At 37.7% G+C, this 18,104-nt stretch overlaps 1 protein-coding gene across 4 annotated transcripts in view; it reads left to right on the top strand.

Annotated features, from left to right (window-relative positions):
- Positions 1-18,104, top strand: part of elf1 (E74 like ETS transcription factor 1) — a 41,744-nt gene that overhangs the window by 12,385 nt on the left and 11,255 nt on the right. For 3 of the 4 annotated variants that reach the window (XM_039655189.2, XM_089134937.1, XM_039655188.2), the window contains one exon: positions 14,860-15,257. In XM_039655189.2, coding sequence (XP_039511123.2) covers positions 15,186-15,257 — 72 coding nt within the window. In that variant the 5' untranslated portion in view covers positions 14,860-15,185. Of the gene's footprint in view, positions 1-7,613; positions 7,747-14,859; positions 15,258-18,104 lie in introns of those variants that run through there. The other variant, XM_039655190.2, reaches the window with a different exon arrangement.

The raw sequence follows: 18,104 nt of genomic DNA, 5'->3' as shown, positions 1-18,104 counted from the left end.
TGACAACAGTATGCAAAAAAACCCAAACTATTTATAAGTGAAAAGTTAAATGAGATCACCATATGAGATGACAATTGTGTCAACGTTGGGTATCTTTGAATTTTTACTGAAAGCAGTAGTGTTCTGCTGAAAAAGTCCAGGCAATCATTCCTTTGTTGATCTGTTGTTGACTGCTTGTGGAGATTTGCATCACATTTTCATACTGCTCTCCCCATTTCCATTGAGCAACACACATGCTCAGTGTCGAAACCTTCTGATTCCTAAAACAAGCTCAGACTGGCATGCCTAAGTTCTCAGGTACCTGATATACTGGTAGAAGATGCACTATCACAAACTAGTACATAGTAACTTATCCAGTGTCAACTTTGAATTTGTAGACCATATCAATTATTTTATATTTAATCCATACAAACAAATAGAGATAATGGGATTTTGTCCAAAACATACATTACATCAAAGAAAGTGGAACAAATGGTCAGTCAGTTTAACCAAGATAAACATTATGTCCTCTGCATTATAAGGAAGAGTGGCCCACTATTTCTTTTGGGAAATGCCCTTTTGTTGAAGAAGTCAACGACTCCCACCCACCTGCTACACCAGTTTTGGGTTTTATCTCATGCTTTGGTGGCTGATGTTCCACTGAAACTGTGCCCACTGAATGGCTCTTTATGTTGTTCTGGAGTTGAGAACGTCAATTTACATCCTGTTCCCCTGGACATATAGGTTATCATGTGGTATACCAGGTTTTAATTTGCTTTTGAGTAATTATGGTCAAAAAATCCTACCAAATAGTATGCCTCTATAGTAAGAACAAGAACATTAATTGGTTAAGAAGGCATTTCTACAGAAACTTCTGTAATTCAACTTTCAGATCTACGTAGCAGATGAGAGAATCAACTATGTTGCAGTTTTGGTCACATTTTGTGATTACATTTTCTATTGATCTGCAATTTTTCAGTTATTTCAACAGGAATCCAAGCTATCGGGAAGTTTGTGTGAGGTTAAAAGTTTTACCCGCATGCATTCATATTGTTTAACATCAGAAAACTGCTTGGCTTGATTTCAGTGATTTCAGTATGAGCTGTGCTTCATTCATCTCTCCACTAAATAGACAATGGATCTTTTTTGCCTGTGAAATTTTGTAAATGTGACCACAACTTTAGAAAGACTAAATGTGCTTTTTGAAAATCGAACGTGTCTTTTTATGCGTTTATGTCATTGTGCGTCAGAAATTGAATATCACTTTCCACGTTAACACTGTTGTATCTCACCAGAGATGAGCTAGATATCACATGTTTGATGTCAGACCACTTCCCATGTAAACCAATCTACTAGTCTTTTTTGCTTAGAGTGTACTATTCAATAAATAAGTCTAAAAAAAACATCACATTGCCAAAGTGCTAAAAAATAACCAAACAATCATACACACACCAAAAAACTCGCAATCAAAGGCTGTATTGACATTAGTCTTATGAAACAGTGCATTGCAAACACATTTTCAAAACAGCTGCAAGTTCCTCTTTTGATAGAAAGGCCTCTGTCTGTTTGTAACCTGGTCTACTGCCATTCTTGAGTCCAGTCAGCCGCCTGGCATTCTCATTTAGGAGGAATGCTGTCAGCATTGTGCCATTCCAGACTTAAAGCATCATGGATGACATATTCCCATTTGCACCGTGCAATAAAAAGGTTTACTGTGCTGACACCAGCTTAGTGTTTTGTACCAGTGTCTTGGATGCTTCGGAGTTTGAATATCTGTTTTCATCTAGTGCTTTAGATGCACACAGATGAATGTGTGTTGAGATGAACCAGATGAGGACTAGTGGTTACCTTCCATAACTACAGTAAAGTGCCAGCCCCTGTGTCTAATGTAGTCTATCTGGTAAACATCGAATACACAGACATGTGACATGTTATCACCATTACAATGCATTGCTTTTCAGAGGAACAGCTCCTGGCAGATACCAGCCTTGAAATGCAATTACATGCAATGGAGGCTCACAAAGACTCTGAAAACAAAAAGCTTCACAGTTTGAACGCTGTGAATAGAAGCAACCATTTTGCAAGCTCTAAAGCAACACGTGTGGTGAGCAGCTAAGCAAGTATTTAGCGTTTTAGAGAAACGCAGGCTTTGACGTTATACTCTAGCAGGCTTTCAAGTTGTGGGTGGTTGTGTTTAACAGAACATTAAACCACAAGTCACAGCTCTAAAAAGACATGCTAATGAAAATGTGTTAGTTTCTGATGGTTTAATGGGAGTTTTTTACTCAGTTTTAAAATTAGGATGTATGGTTTTGATGTGCAGCATTATATCATCATGATGCTAAATAAAGATATAGGCTGTTGGAAATGTCCAAGTGAACCTTCTTTTCATTTTAGGTGCTTATGCTGTGCATTTTAGCTTACAATTTAGAGTGATATTATTTATTTATTTATTTATTTGAATGATAATATTAGAAGGTTCTAACTAAATCTGTTTGTAGTAGAAAAGGAAGGATTATATTAGTGTTCATTTATTTTCCTTTGGCCTATTTTGATGTTCTTTTAAGCCTGTATAGAGACAACCTTTGGATAGTTCACCCAAAAATGAAAATGATGTCATCATTTGCTCACCCACCTATGTTGCTCCAAACCTGCATGAGTTTCTTTCTTCTGTTGAACACAAAAATAATTTTAAAGAATGTTGCTAACCAAACAGTTGACAGTATAGCCATTGAGTTTCAAGTTGTTTGATTGCCAACATTCTCTAAAATATCCTTTTTGTTGTGTTCAACAGAAGAAAGAAACTAATGCAGGTTTGGAAAAACTTGATGTTGAGTAAATGATGACAACATTTTCATTTTTGGGTGAACTATCCAAAGGTTGGCAGCCTGGTTGCCAAGAAATATATTACGTCACCCAGAGGAAGATGTACTCACTAATTATTTAGTTACATCACAACCTATGGGGGTGATTGAATATTCTTTGTAAGCTAACCAAAATAATCCTTTAAAATAATGCATATGTGATGATAATAATGCTGAGTGTGGTTTGACGGTGTATGAAAATTGAAATCCTAGAACACTGGAGACCCTTGAAAACTCTACAGACTGGAGGCAGTTGTCATTTACTGCCCCCATCTCCAAAAAGTGTGTTTTCAGCATTACTTTAAAGTAAACCTGCATGATTAATTGTTAAAATATCGCAATCTCAATTCAAACACCCATTCGATTATATTCCTAAATTACAATGATTCGGCTGTGTCTATTAAACCTTTGATTAAAGCTGTGTTCTCGCTGACGCTGATCTAGAGAGAGCAGTTGTCCTGTATAGAATTAAACAGCTTCACAAATAATTTCAACCACACAGTATCTTTATTTATATCAAAAATTATAATGATCACAGACAGAAGTACAGATATAAACACTGATGTCTAAGGTAGTGATTAAAATAGACCAAATCCCCTTACAAGTAACATGGCGCTTAAAATACCGATTGTGTTATGCCACCAGGTGATGACGAGATTCATTCAAAAATGCTGATTCATCCAGTAATGAAACAAGTGAAGTCTTTATGATTGAGTCATTGAATCATTCATTCAAAACAATTAAAAATATATATTCATTCTAGTTAATGAAACTTATTTAAATAGACAGAAGTTTATATTTTGTCAGAACCTCTAATAATGTTATTTTATTTAGTTGACTGTTCAGAATTGCGGGAGAATCGTGATCTCTATTTGAAAAAAAAAAATCCAGAATTGTCCATTGAATTATGCAGAATTGTGCAGATCTACTTTAAAGTTTTTGTATATTCATCAAGTAGTGCCTTTTTTTAAAAAAAAGTACATTTTCAGTGTTCAAACAGTTCAAACTTAAAACTATAAAACAAATTAAGTTCTGTATGGTCAGAAAAGCTCTATATATTTATTAGTTAAACTGAGAGAATCTTTGCCATTTCACAGTAGGCCTAGTTATTAAATGAGGATACCAGTTGGTTTCAGTTCAGGCCACATGTCAACCCTTATTGCTTAAAAAAACATCTCTATTAGTTCATTGGTTACTGTCACTTGTGTTGCAAACATATTTGGAGTGATAGTCAAAAAAAGGATGAGATTTCAGCCTCTGGCAGGAATCTTTTAAATTATAGTTATAATGTGGTAAAATAACTGAAAATTATTTTTTTTTTTTGTAAGACATTACAAGAGAGTTTATTTGATGTGCTATCAACAACGCTAATCAATAACCTTAAATTAGATAATTTTCTTCTGCAGACTATATATATATATATATATATATATATATTTATATATATATATATATATATATGCATGCAAAAACATGTTAAATGGCTATATTATTTATCATCATATCTTGGTTGGTTCATTTTTACCCCATTGTATCTGTGTCATGTCCCTCCACATGCTATAGGTCACTTTACAGTCGGTTTCTTGGCAACAGCCACTCCTTGTTTACATTTTCATTGTGAGTCTCATTTAGTGTTAACAATTCTCATGAGATATTCTGTCTATTGCATACGCACAAATTAGTGCCATGTACCTTGCAGTGAGCCCAAATGCTTTACTATCAGGTTCTGCTGATTTGATGGATAACTGTGTTTTGTATTTCTCGTCTCACTTCAGGATATTGTAACTATCTGTATATGTAGATTTGAGATGATAACTACTTTTTTTTAAGCTCCCTCTTTTATGGCATCGCATATTACTGTTGGCTTTTCTCATCTCGTTGCTATCATGTGCAAACGATGGCACTACAAAGGCCAGCGATCCTTCTCAAATATTGACCCGAATAAAAACCTACAGTACCACGAGCATCTGCATACCGCCTTCTCATGAACCGACAAACAACGACAACAAAATGTTAACGTGTAATCTCTCTCCCATCACTGATCTCTGAAAGTCATTAGAGCTATTCTTCTTTACTCCAGTCCTCTCTTTTCTCTTGTATTGAGAGATTTAAATGGATGAATGGGGGAAGTGGAGCGTTATTATTTTATAGTGGTGTGTTTTATTGCGGTGGTGTTTGCTTTGCGTTGTTTTTCTCCGCTGGACACAGGTGATGCCCGGGCCAACAGTCACATCAGCTCATTCAAACCTTTCCAGCAGTAAATGACTTTGATATCAAGAGTATATGCCTTCTGTGAAATTAAGAAAATTAATGGTACACTTACTAGATTTCATAATGTTATTCTGGTTCAGCACCTGAAAAAGTCTTTGCAACAGTAGCTACAGAGTTGGTTCATGGGGAATAATGAATAATTACGCAATTAGCCTGCAGTTAGTCATTGGTAAAAAGAAAGGTCTTCCTGTACACTCTTCCCATGGGGTTTTATTAACCAGGATGGATCTGAAAGCTATCTAAACATATCACTTACAGTACTGTGGACTCATCATCAGCCTTTCACAGAAAAATATCACCGCATTCAGAGTAGTAGAGCTTATAGTATGTTTTGTAGTTTAATAAACCTGTGCTGTTTTAGAGATAAAACATGAAGCGGCTGGTTGGCTTATGCGTTTAATTTCATCCCTGGGTATATATTCCGGGTCTCATAATGAAGAGTCGGTCACAGTACCATCTTAGCGTACTTACTTATTACTGAATATAAGATGGGCTTTTTTTTTTTTTTTTTACTTAGTATGCAGATTTATACCATTTAACTGATATGTAATCACTTTATGGAAATGTAAGTGACCTCCTTTCATGCTGCACCTCCTCTTCCATTTTGCCATAGTCAGGACCGCATGACGTGACTAGAAGAGAACTACATCACATATTGCACATGGCCCCTGCAGCTCTACTGGGCTAAAGGCAAACCTTACATAACTTATGATAAATGACATGAATGTCAGTTATTTTGGGCCAATTGTGTCAGCTATAATGTATTTTATGATCCATGATAATCGAGGAGTGCCAGCCTCGCAGCAAGGAGTGTATGATTTAGTTTTAGAGCATGATGGTTTTATCAATGGCTTCTGGACTAGATAAATACAAAGACAGATATGGGTTGCTCCAATTACTTTGTAATTTAGGTATAGTCTGGAAAATGACAACAGCTATTAGCCAGCTATCGGCCTAGATGTCTACCTGTCTGTCTGTCAAAAAAACAAACAAATTGAATATCCACATTGCAAATGCAATACCCAGGTTCAGTTTAGATAGATTTGGATGAAGGTATAAATGCACGTTTTACATTTCAAAATATTTTGAAGGGTCTAGAACAATGGCAATGACAACAATGATTCACTTAGTAGACTGTGCATACAAATGCAGCTTTTCATTTGTGGACATCTCATGAATTTTATGTCCAGACCTGTTTGGAATGCTCTTTGCATTTAGCAGCCAGCTTCAGTTTCGTTGTACCCTCAGCTTACAGATGTTTAGCTGATTTCAGGCAAGAGTTGTGTTTCTCATGCATGCTTTTTTTCACAAGGCCTCAAGCATAGAGAGGAACTTCAAACAGTTGGTTTCTCTTTCAGTGACAGTGAGCTAAAATGTGAACTTTGAATTTTATTGCTTTACGGCTAGCGAAAACCCTGTGATGTCGATGGTCTTATCAACTGTAGAATCCGAGCCGTGTCATCGCTGACTCTTTAGGGTTCCTAGAATTTAATTTTGTAGTATGCAAGCGCAAGACATGTTTTTTCTGCTGTATTCAGGGTGCATTTTTCCCTCCTTGTGCAGACATATGCTGTGACATGTTGGTATTGGTATGAGTGTAAACACATCGGGGATGGGTGAGTCAAGATGGCGGGGGTGGCGCTATTTCACAACAGTACATTCGCCATAGACGTAAGCATGTTAAATACTGCCCGAGGACTGCTAGAACGTCCCCGAAAGCCTTGATTTCTACCAGGTTCCATGGTTGAACCAAATAGGCGTTGAATTCAATGCATTTTAAGTTAGTTGAATTTTATTTACTCAAGTGTGAGATGGATGTTCTAGATATTTTTGCAGAAACTAAATCATAAGCAGAATAAAACAATAGAAGTGTCACACAGTGCGTCATAGATAACAGATTCTAAACATGGTCAGATGATTGTGAGTGAGAGGGAGGTGCAAACTCTTGGCTTAAGAGTTTGAAGTCAGTATCAGACTGAAAGCCCTGAGTTTCTCTTGTCATGCTCGGAATTGTTCCTGCATAGAAGCCAAAACATTTCTTTGTACTCAAATATCTGAAATGTTTTTTTAAATGTCTTATGCTGCTGGAAACAGCGCTGAATAAAGTTCAAAAGATTCTAACAATTAGATGCTGGAAGGTTCTTCAAGCAGCACGTCAAAATGAAACAGTTGTATAGCAATACACACAATCAATTCATTTGGAAAATTATTGCTTTTGGCAAAAAAAAAAAAAAAAAAAATCCTTAGCATATGTTTGTACAGCTGATATTGGAAAATTTTTGTATTTTTATTTATTTGTATTAATGTAGGAAATGTTACATTTAGAATTTTACTAATCCCTCCCTATTATCATTCCAATGCCAATATGCCATTTTGTAAATACTGGCAGTTGTAGGATAACTTTTACCTTTTGGGGCTCAAAGTTTGAAGTACAACAATAGCTTTAGTCTTTTTAGGCCCTGTGGCAATTTCCTGTCCTGTTTTCACAAGTCTGACGTGTCTTCCTATCTGTGGTGTGCGGCCTCTTGCCACATAGTAGAAACAGATCACGGGGAAGAACATTTTTAACATTATGTAGCACACACCATGTGCCTTTTTAAGAAGTCCATCAGTTGGGTTCAGCTCGCTGCTGGTAAGAAATAATCTGCTTACATTTTTAAACATCAGCGCTTCTCTTGCCCATCAGCATTTGTACCAATGCCTGACGACACTACATCCCCGTAGAGGAAATGGCTAAGCGAATAGTCGCAGATGAACCCTGAGACTGAGAGTAAAAGATGTGAGAGAGGAAGTGAGTAAGGGTGCACCAAGTGCTGTTCCTCATGTTGTTTTCTCAGTAGTTAACCTCAGTCTGTGACACCCATGCTACATGGAATTGAGTCTATAAAGCCGTTTGTTTCTAATTGAGGATATATGTATTTTTAAATCATCAGATTTGTGTTTGTGAGCTCGATCTTGATGGTTTTAGTCCATAATACATTTGTTGATTGTGCGTGTGGTGGTATCAGCTCATTGGGATGATAACTGAGATAAGTGATGCTTTTTGAGGGTGTCTGAAGATGTTTTTTTTAGAATTCGGAGAACCAGACTTGTTTTTTTTCTCAGAAACAAACCGCTGAAGGGTGGCAAGATCTGATGGAGACAAAGACAGAGGTTCAGTGTAAAAGGAGGGACCCTTTTAAACATAAAAAAAAAAAAAATCTATACATGTGATTTGATGAGTAGACTGTGTGCCATGCTGTTATTGTTAAAGCATAATGTTTTATTCAAATAGTGGTTACCAACTAAATATAAATATATGGCAGTCAAACATGTCAAAAACAAAAAAGTGAGAAATACGGAATCTAAGAGGAAGGGGAAGAAGTTTCCACTCTCAAAATGAGAGAGAAGTGTTCGCTTGTTTGTGGTCTAACAGTCAGGAAGTAGCAGAAACCGACTGCTCAGTGATGCATTTCCTGTCACTGCACGATTCACAGGTCAGTTGTGGCTGTTCTTTTTCCTTTTGCATTTAAATGCGTTTAGGCTATAGGGTTCCTTTACCGTGGCTTAAAGTTTGACCGACTGGAAACTCATTTCATAGTGTAGGTTGTATAATTTTAGGTAGGAAAACATCCATTTTTTTACTTCCAGTACCAGGTAAACTGAACAAAATGCAATTTGAATCATCTTAAAATTGTTTGGAAAATCATGAATGGGGGGGATGCTCTCTTTCATCTTCTGGGAGAGATCAAAACAACTGATGTTAACTAAGTGTCTTTAGACCCTACTGAGTTTAGTGGCAGGGATTCTGCCTTCACCTGGCCTCAGTCTGTCCTCCCCAGCCTTTAATGTTTGCTGAGCTGAGCTCCAGGCTCAAAGATAACAGCTCCTGTCTGAGGTGGGTGTGGGCCCCTTGACTTCTAGCACCTTCAGGGGGAGTGGAAAAGTACAAGACTTGAGAGATCAGATTAAATTTGCTCCATCCCCTGCAAAGCTAGCAGAAGGTAAAGCCTTTCTTCTCTCTTTCGGTTTTAGCATGGCAGAAGTGGCGGTTCTCGAAGCAACGTGTTTGTCTTTCTCTGCGCTTTTTTTTTTTTTTTTTGTCATTCCCTTTTCCTCACTAAGATTGCTCAAGGTTTAATAATGTACTTTTCTGAAATCTTAGCTGGTTTTATGCTTTTATCCTCAAAACACGTTTTTGGTCTGTGTTGGAAACACGCTGTGAATTGTCGACTTCTGTGCCGTGTTGTTGTAGGCTGATGTGGCCATGGGAGTTGCTTGCATGCTCGTCTCATTAATTGCCGTCTCTCTTGTTCTGTTGAATTAGCAAACATACGCCTCACAGGCCCTTGACCTTTCTCCCTCATGTATAATACACTCTTCTTCAGTTCTGTGACCAACAAAAGGCTGAAACTTTCACATCACTTTTAGAAGAAGAGAAAGACAGCCTTTCTCATCAATGTAGGGATCTCAAATACCAGTACTAAGACTAAAAAATAAATGTACATATAGCAGTACTCGGTATAGTATATTCGCTATTTTTACTGACATGTGGCTGCTTTCAGATGTGCATATTCGGATCTCATCCATAATTGCATGCAAAAGTAACGCTAATGCGGCTGAGTGCATGAACTGGTACATGGGCTGTTTGATCATAATGCTCATCTAAGATAGCTATATATGTATACATAGTCAGTTTCGTCTTATCTTACTGTCAACAAGTGGGACAATACATTAGAAATTATGTCAACAATATGTCATTATTTAACATATATTGTTGATTTAAATCAAACAGTAATATTGATAAAAAGAAGACAAATCACTGGTTCAAAATAATTTCTTTACTATAAATCATTTCATTACATATTTTATCCTAATTGTTATATTTAAACTACTATTCAAATGTGTTTTTTTTTTTAAATTGTATTTTTACTCAAATTACATTCATAATGTTACAAAATATGGTAACACTAACACTTTGTCACTTTATACATTCTACCAACTATAAGTTTGCAGCTACATGTCAACCAACTCTCATTAGAGTATTAGTAAACTGTCTGCTTAATATCTGATAACCCCAACAGACATTCTACTGACTATAAGTCAACTTGTTTTCCTAACCAGAACCCTAACAGCTCTACCATAACCTAACAGTCTACTGAAAGGTTACTACAGTCTACTAATACTCTAATGTGTTAATTGACATTTAGTTGAAAAGTTACTTATAGTTAGTTGAATGTCTAAAGTGGACTATCGAAATAAAGTGTAACCTAAAATATATTTAAATTTCAAATAAATTGCTGTTCTTTTAGAAGGCACAACTGTTTTCAACATGAATAATAATAAGAAATGTTTCTTGAGCACCTAATTTCGCAAATTACGATGATTCTAAAAATTCATTTTGCAGTATTACAAATGTAGCCTTGGTGAGCACAAAATACTTATTTAAAAACAATAAAACAGTCTTACTGCCCCCAAACCTTTGAACAGTATTAATATTAAATATTTGAACATTTAATATTTTGTTCAGTTGTATATTATTAAAAATCGGTGCTGTGTTGTGTGGAGTTTAACATATTGGTATTACTTGGACATAAAGCAGCAGCAGGCCAGCAACTTTTGCCGGGACTGTTTAAATGATATGTGACCATATAGATGAGTAAAGTCCCTAAGTTCATTATCACAGCATTACATGACTTCACTTGAGTTGAACCATCACATCCTCACAGGAACTGCGCTAAAAACATCCATGTTCTGCTGAGTCAAGCAGATGACCTTGTTGAAAGAGGCTTTGTCCTCCATATTGATTGAAAGGCTGCTTTTGGCATAATTCCACCCTCACAGTTTTTCTTCCCTTCAGTAAGTGAGAACAAGCCTTCAGATGTCTCACACGACACATATATGTTCACTGCCATGTTTTAATGTCACATTTTGCTGGTGGAGCGAGTAATGTGGAGTCTATTTTTGCTAAAACTCTCAAGACTGGCATGTTCTGAAATTCAAGGAATGCCAGGAATGCCAGTCCGCCTTCCTGACCTAGCAAGAAAAGAGCTTAACTTTCCTCTCGCTTTCTCTTAGTCAGTGTCTCTCCAAAAGCCTATAGTATACCAAGCTATTTTGAGACTAGTTTTTCTCAAATTTGTTGACATCACCATTGCCATGACGTCACTCCCCACAGAGTAACTAGAGATTGCTTCGCCCTCTCCAAAACCATTTCCATCCATCCTAGTGATGTCATCAGAATAAGGCAGCTCACGATCACACCACATCTTGAATCCATAAGCTTTCCCATCAAATCGCTCACCTATTTTAGATGATCATTCGTGTTTGAATTTGCTTGCTCCTTGATTGAATTCCATTGTCAGGGTGACTCATGGCTTAGTCATTCGGTTGGCTTAAGTTACATCCTTTCATGGTCAACACTGAACTCAGCTGAGGACACTACAGGGGCGGGTGGGTCAACAGGGTCAATAGGGTAAGATGTATTTATTCGTAATCATTCTCCCTTCAAAACTGGTTATTTTGTCCAACATTTTAGTCAGTGTCTTGCTTCATATTTACTTGGTTTGACAACACAGATTAGGCACTTTGCCAGACTGGTTCCAGCTGCTGCATTAGGACTCGGATAGACGTTTTTCATGTACACCTCATAATTTTACCTTGTTTGCTGAATGTGTATCCTTGGCAGACCTCAGCCATGGAGTGATTCCATGCAAGCCCCACCCTGGAGAGTGTTTGCTTACTGAAGTCTTGAGGACTGAGTAACTCTACCTCCCTCTCGGCGCCTCTGGATGACGTGCAGCAGGCCTTTGTTTGTGTGCGCATGTTGGGACTATAGGCAACTTGTCGCATCCCCTTGTATCGTTTACAGGCTGCTGTCACGGTGGCGCAGATCACTCACCGTGTGCCTGGCACGAGGTCTTGTTATATACAACTGGGAATCAGTGCGGAGAGCAGCATGGTGCATGCAATCACAGATTTGCACGATTTTGCTCCCCACCAGGCTCATCTCTCAGTGTGAAACGTTCTCATCAATCCCATATCACGCTTTAATTTGCGTGATCCAGCATATCACCGTCAAGTGGTGTGAATTACTTCATTACTCCAAAGCAGGGTTGTAGACTCTAATAGAATTTCAAGCTGCGAGCTTTGGCTGTGGCATACGCAGCTGCAGTTTGAGGTGCGGAGAGCTTTTTGAACTGGAAAGAAGAACCGAAAATGATATGAGGCCATTTTGAGCTAGTCTGTAAAGGAGGAGGCAGAACTCAGTCATGCTCTTGTTTGGCGACTTTTGACCCTTGGCTCGCACTACGGAGACTTCATGGGCGAGTGCTTTCCCAGACTGCGGAGGTAGGCATGACCCAGTCTGTGTGGTCTTGATGTGCCTGGTATCAGTATAGTTGTGATTATCATTTTTTTTAGCACTGTTTATACTACGGTTATGGATGATACTTTTAAATTGTCCAGTTTGTTGAGAAGAAATGTTATTTTTTACTTGATACAAAGTGCTCTAAAATACCCCATAGATTTACCTTAGAAAGTGAAGTAGGAAACCTTGCCATATTTAGAAAACCAATACATAGGGATGCATGATGCATCAGATATTTTTTCTTTAAGTTTGATATTTTTTAAAAAGAAAGGAGTATTTTTATTCAGCAAGGAAATATTTAATGGATTAAAGGTTACAGTAAAGACATTTATAATGTTACAAAATATTTCTGTTTCAAATAAATACTTTTGAATGAATCCTAGAAAAAAATGCGTCAAGGTTTTCGCAAAACTTTGCAGTATTGGTAATTATAAGATATGTTTCTTGAGGACCCAAAGTGGCATATTGGAAGGATTTCTGGAGGATTTGATGTAGCTTTGGTGAGTTTAAGAGACAAAAATATTACAAAATAGTACCTACCCCAACCTTTTAAATGGCAGTCTATTTTAGATATATATGGGCTGATCGAGAATATCAATATTTCTTTTATATACTGTACATTATAATGTAGCATTTGTTTTATTTATTTAGACATAATAGTTTAAAAGTATAATATGATCCGTTTGTTGGTTATTGACCATTACATGAAAACTATAATTATTAATTTAGTATCAGTAATGTACAGAATTTTAATATCTCTTAATATACTCATACCAGATCATCAAAGAGGCTTGACCTGTTTTTATTTGACGTAAGCCCCTAGAAAACTACCAGAACACCATAGCAACCACCTAGTTTGGTTAGTGCTAATAATAGGTTGGGCCTCTCTGTCATGGGATACACCATCGTGTCCCTCTCATGAAGAGACAAGGCCACATGTTGAAGACGAGACTCCAGCTGCTTCAGGGGTCTTGAGCAGAGACGGAGCTAAACTGAACATTTGTTTGAGCTCCCTGCCACCCACACCCACACTGACCTATCTTTCCTATTCTCTTTAACTGCCCCCATTAAACACTTGTACCCACCCATCCCACCTACCCCAACCCCCTGACACCATTCAACGTGGTATGCACTTGTTGACGCACTGTCCTTTCAAAGCAAACAAGCCCCACCCTGCCACAGAGGAGATGTGGGCCACTCCGCTGCCTGCCATTTTCCACCCCCCCCCCCCCCCCTTCAGTGGTTCGTCCAAACCTTCCCTCCTCTCTCCACTGCACTCGTTTAATCTTTAACCAGACTGCAGACCCTTCTGTTCCTTCTCACCGCCTCAGGGCTGGGAAGAGGGTACTCTTTCTCTCACAGGCCCGTGATTCTTGTGTTTTTGGGTTTCCGTAGTTCAGCCGGCTTCAGTGTGTGAGGAGTGAATGTGGACTTTGGATGAGGGTGTGTTTGGGCCCTTCTACTCTGATAACCCAACAATGTTTACAGTACCCCTTTGATCAGGCTGGGTGATCTCATATCCTGTGGTGATCCATGCCCCTCACCCCTTCCTCCACACTGCCACTGAAGAGGTTCACTTATTACATCTGAACCTTTCTTGCTGCTTTTAATGAATTTTATCCTCAGTTTGAAACATTATTCAATCAGAATAGTGTGAATGATATTAGTGCTATACCCATATTAAAATTCTACCTGATGCCTATTAACTTATTATTTACATTTTCATGTTATGGTCGATAACTCATGGATTTAAAATTCTGTATTATTTTGTCTAAATAAAACATAATTTTAAATAATGAAGTAAATATTTAAAATATTATAAATAATCTTAAATAATTCAAATATTGTAAATATATTTGAATTATCTGTGCCATGTTGGTTTTTGGCAAATAATTCAAAATAGTATTTAAAGTAATGAAAATAGTACTTTGAATATTTAAAAAAGACATTTAAAGTATTATTTTAAACAATTGGCTGATTCCAAGTGAATACAGGGTGACACAGTGATGCGACAGTTGTATTGTTATGATCTCAGAGGGTAAACCAAAGAGTCTGAGCCAAAGAAAATGAAGCGTGCCAGTAATGAATGTGTTGCTGGAAAGCAAAGTACGTTTTCCACTCGTCCTTTTTCACTCTGCCCGGACAGACTTCCACAGAGTCTGTCTTTGAGGCAGCTTTGGGTGTTCGGAGCCAAGAATGGGACTGGTGAGCCGAAAGTCACCCCAGCAGTGAGCGAACGCTTCATAGAGTCCGAAAATTAGCCTCAGTCCCAGCGGTGCTGTCTCAGGCTCGTCCGGCCATCCCAGCTTTCTCTCTCTCTCTGATAATGTGACACAGCCCATTTTGCTCAGTCCCAGTTTCCTAATGTTCTTTTTCCTCTCTGTTTCTCTCTTGAAGGTTTAGATGCCCCAGACACAGCTGGAGCGAGAAACCTCCTCCATCACGCAGTATCGTTGCCCTGAGTCCTCCGCCACCCTGTCCGTCATCTGGAGGGGAAATCTGGAGTCAGCAGCGTGCAGGACCAAAAAAGGGAACTCTGTTTTTACCTAACAGTGCCTCTCATTTTGTGAAAGCAGCAGATTACCTCAGCAGTGTTCCTGCTTCAGAGTGCTTCCTGTGCCGAGGGGTGTGGTGTGGAGCAAAGCTTTCGGGGAGTGCGTGGAGGGGTAGGAACCCTCTACCTGTCATCCTGTGTCCTACCCTCTCTCTCTCCCTACAACACCATGACCACTGCGGTCCAGTCAAGCGAGCTTGTCTTTGAGTTCGCCAGCAATGGGATGGATGAAATCAATCAGGTACATCACTACCACATTTGCTGTTTTCTGTGTGAGAATATTCTGATCGGCCCTTCATCGTTGACCTGAAAGCACTGAAATATTTTGGCATTAGCATTATCTTTGTTATTAGGGACGTAAACTTGGTTTCTCTGTTTAGGTACTCTATTCGTCTATCCAGCTGCACAGACTGGGTTTTAAAATGGGGACAAGGTTGTTCAAAGGTCTGTTTCTTTGATGCTGGGCATGAAGGGAAGGGAGGGAGGAAGGTGGAACTTTAAGAGTGCAAGGAGAGAGTTGGGAGATCACTCTGTGGGTTGCTGGCAGGGTTCAGATGGAAAGATTGAGATGTACGAATCGCCAGTCAGTCTGAACTCAGTGTGTTTCGTATATTCTTGTATGAAAACCTAGTTCAGAATGAAATTTGCATTTCAGCTTCAGGACACTTAATTATGTTGCATAGAGTGGCCCCAAAAAAATATTTGGACACTTAAGTCACACTTTTACGAATATTTGAATTTCATTGCATTTGATACGATATATCAAATCAAGTGGCTTCAGCAAAGATATGCTGCTATAGCTTTTTTCAGGACTAACCTTTCTGAGCAACTCTTTGTTATTTCAAGTTTACACAGGTGTCCTGGGATAAACATGTTCCACAAAGTTTGACAATGTCCAAGAAATATTGTCTTCGTTTTCATCCATTTTCACCACTAGTTTGGGGTCTGTAAGATTTTTTTAGTCTTATCTTTGATTCTCTTATGCTCACAGAGGCTGCACTTATTTGATCAAAATACAGTAAAAACTGTACATTTATAAAATGTAATTACAATTAAAAATAACTGTTTTATATGTTAAATATATTAAAAAAGTTTGATTTATGCATAGACAGTAAAAGCCCTGTCACCTATTGGTCTGAAACAGGTTTTAGTAACAGCCAGCAAATTAGATTATTATGAGGATCTCAATCTGCGGTTTACGGTATAAGGAGTTAACAATGCGGATAAATATAATGTGGAGCCAACTCAGCCAAGCCATGTAAGTGCCACTTGGATTTTTTGTTACACTTTTAAGTGTCGCTTAAGTGTTCAAATCCTTTTTGGGCCACTGTATGTGTGGATGGCTGCGTGCTTTTATACTGTTGTGTTTTGGTTTGTCTACTCTCTCTGAGTTGAGATGACTCCAGAGTCATGATCTTAATCTTAAGCGTGTGTTTGTGCAGTCATGTGAATGGATCAGGTGTGACAGGCCTCTTCCCTAAATGACTGAAAGAGAACTGAAATCTAGAATCAGGCCTAACCTGCCTAACTTGTTGCAGCGTGGGAGTAGAGTCCCGTTCCACCTAGAAATCTACGATTGTTTTTAAATGACGTTGGCTTTTTGGTCACTCCCTAAGTCCCCTCACTCTATTACAACACCCTCATAAATATGCTCTACCAGTCGCCCTAGAGTCTCAGATATCTTTTGACTCCCACTGCTAACAATAGAGGGGCTTTTTGGGGGACTGCACAAGATAACCCAAGACTCTTCTCACTGTGTATACTGGGTTTTCCACACATGGGTGCTGTGAAATATGTCCTGGAACATAATGATTAGCCGTGGTGGACTTTGCAGAGCCAAAAATTACCCCCATAAGTCAAGTTGTCGTGTAATGGGAAATGATATTAAGGCACCTTGTCAGACGCAGCAGCAGTTCTGTAAAAGATTCAGATCTCCAAAGTCACCTAATGCATTTACATGCACAATCTTACACTGATAATCACAGATTAGCCCGACAACATAATGTTACAACCTCTTAAGTGCTGTAAAGTGTTTTAAGCAGAAAACAACTGGCACGAACTGGGATTTTTACCCATGACCTCATTTTCACTCTGCATGTAAACACCTTCACCAACATTCTGTTGACTTATTTAGTATGCGTATGTCTCATGTGCATGTCTGTTGATGTCAAAACAAAAGAATTTCTCGTATAAACAGTGTTTTCTTGCATCGTCAGGCTTTCAAATTAAGCTTTTTGCATGCAAGTTTACTTATTTCTTATACATTTTAGGGGTCGAGAGCAAGTTTTGGTCAAGTATCCACAATGGGATAATAAATTGAGGTTAGAGTTTGTGTAAATGACATTTTAAAGTTATTTTAATATTAAAGATATTTATAAAATGTTAATTTTACATTAAGGTATTTTTAAGTAAAATACATTACCTCTTAAATTATTTTAAAACCATAATGTATTGAGTGAGAGATAGCAAATATAGGAATCATATCAGTTATCTTAATTAGTTTAGTAAACAAAGACAACATTTTGTGTATAACAAAGTAAACTATAATTAATCAAACATCTAATTACTACTTGACATTATATAAACGAGCCCTCAATGAAGTCACTTGTCTGTGACTCTGGCCTCAATGCACTGTACACCTATTCCTACAATATTGTCAATGAGTTTAGACTGCTGTTCAAATTTTGGCATCATTAATATTATATGTAAATTATTCAGCAATGACATATTACATTTATAAAATGTGATATTAGAGACATTTAGAATGTTACAGAATTTCTACACTGAAGAAAAGAGCTGCTGCCTTAAATTAAGTACAATCAACTTCGATGTTTAAGTCATTTCAACTTCAATTACATGAAACTTACTTTGAAACTGCTAAAAATTAGCTGACTCTGCATGAAATTGCTAAAAAATAGCTGAATCTTTTATCATTTATAAAAAGGGGCATATTGGGCATATCACTTGCCCAATGTAATTGCAATTGTTGTCATTACTAATTGGTCATATAATTTTTTTGCAGTGTATATATCAAATAAGTGCTATTCTTTTGACCTTTATGTTCGTCAATGGATGCTTAAAAGAAATG

The sequence above is a fragment of the Pimephales promelas genome, chromosome 9 (assembly GCF_988280905.1).
Source record: "Pimephales promelas chromosome 9, fPimPro1.hap1.1, whole genome shotgun sequence".
Lineage (NCBI taxonomy): Eukaryota > Metazoa > Chordata > Actinopteri > Cypriniformes > Leuciscidae > Pimephales > Pimephales promelas.
Note: the sequence above shows the minus strand (reverse complement) of the source record. Positions and strands in the feature narration are given on the sequence as shown.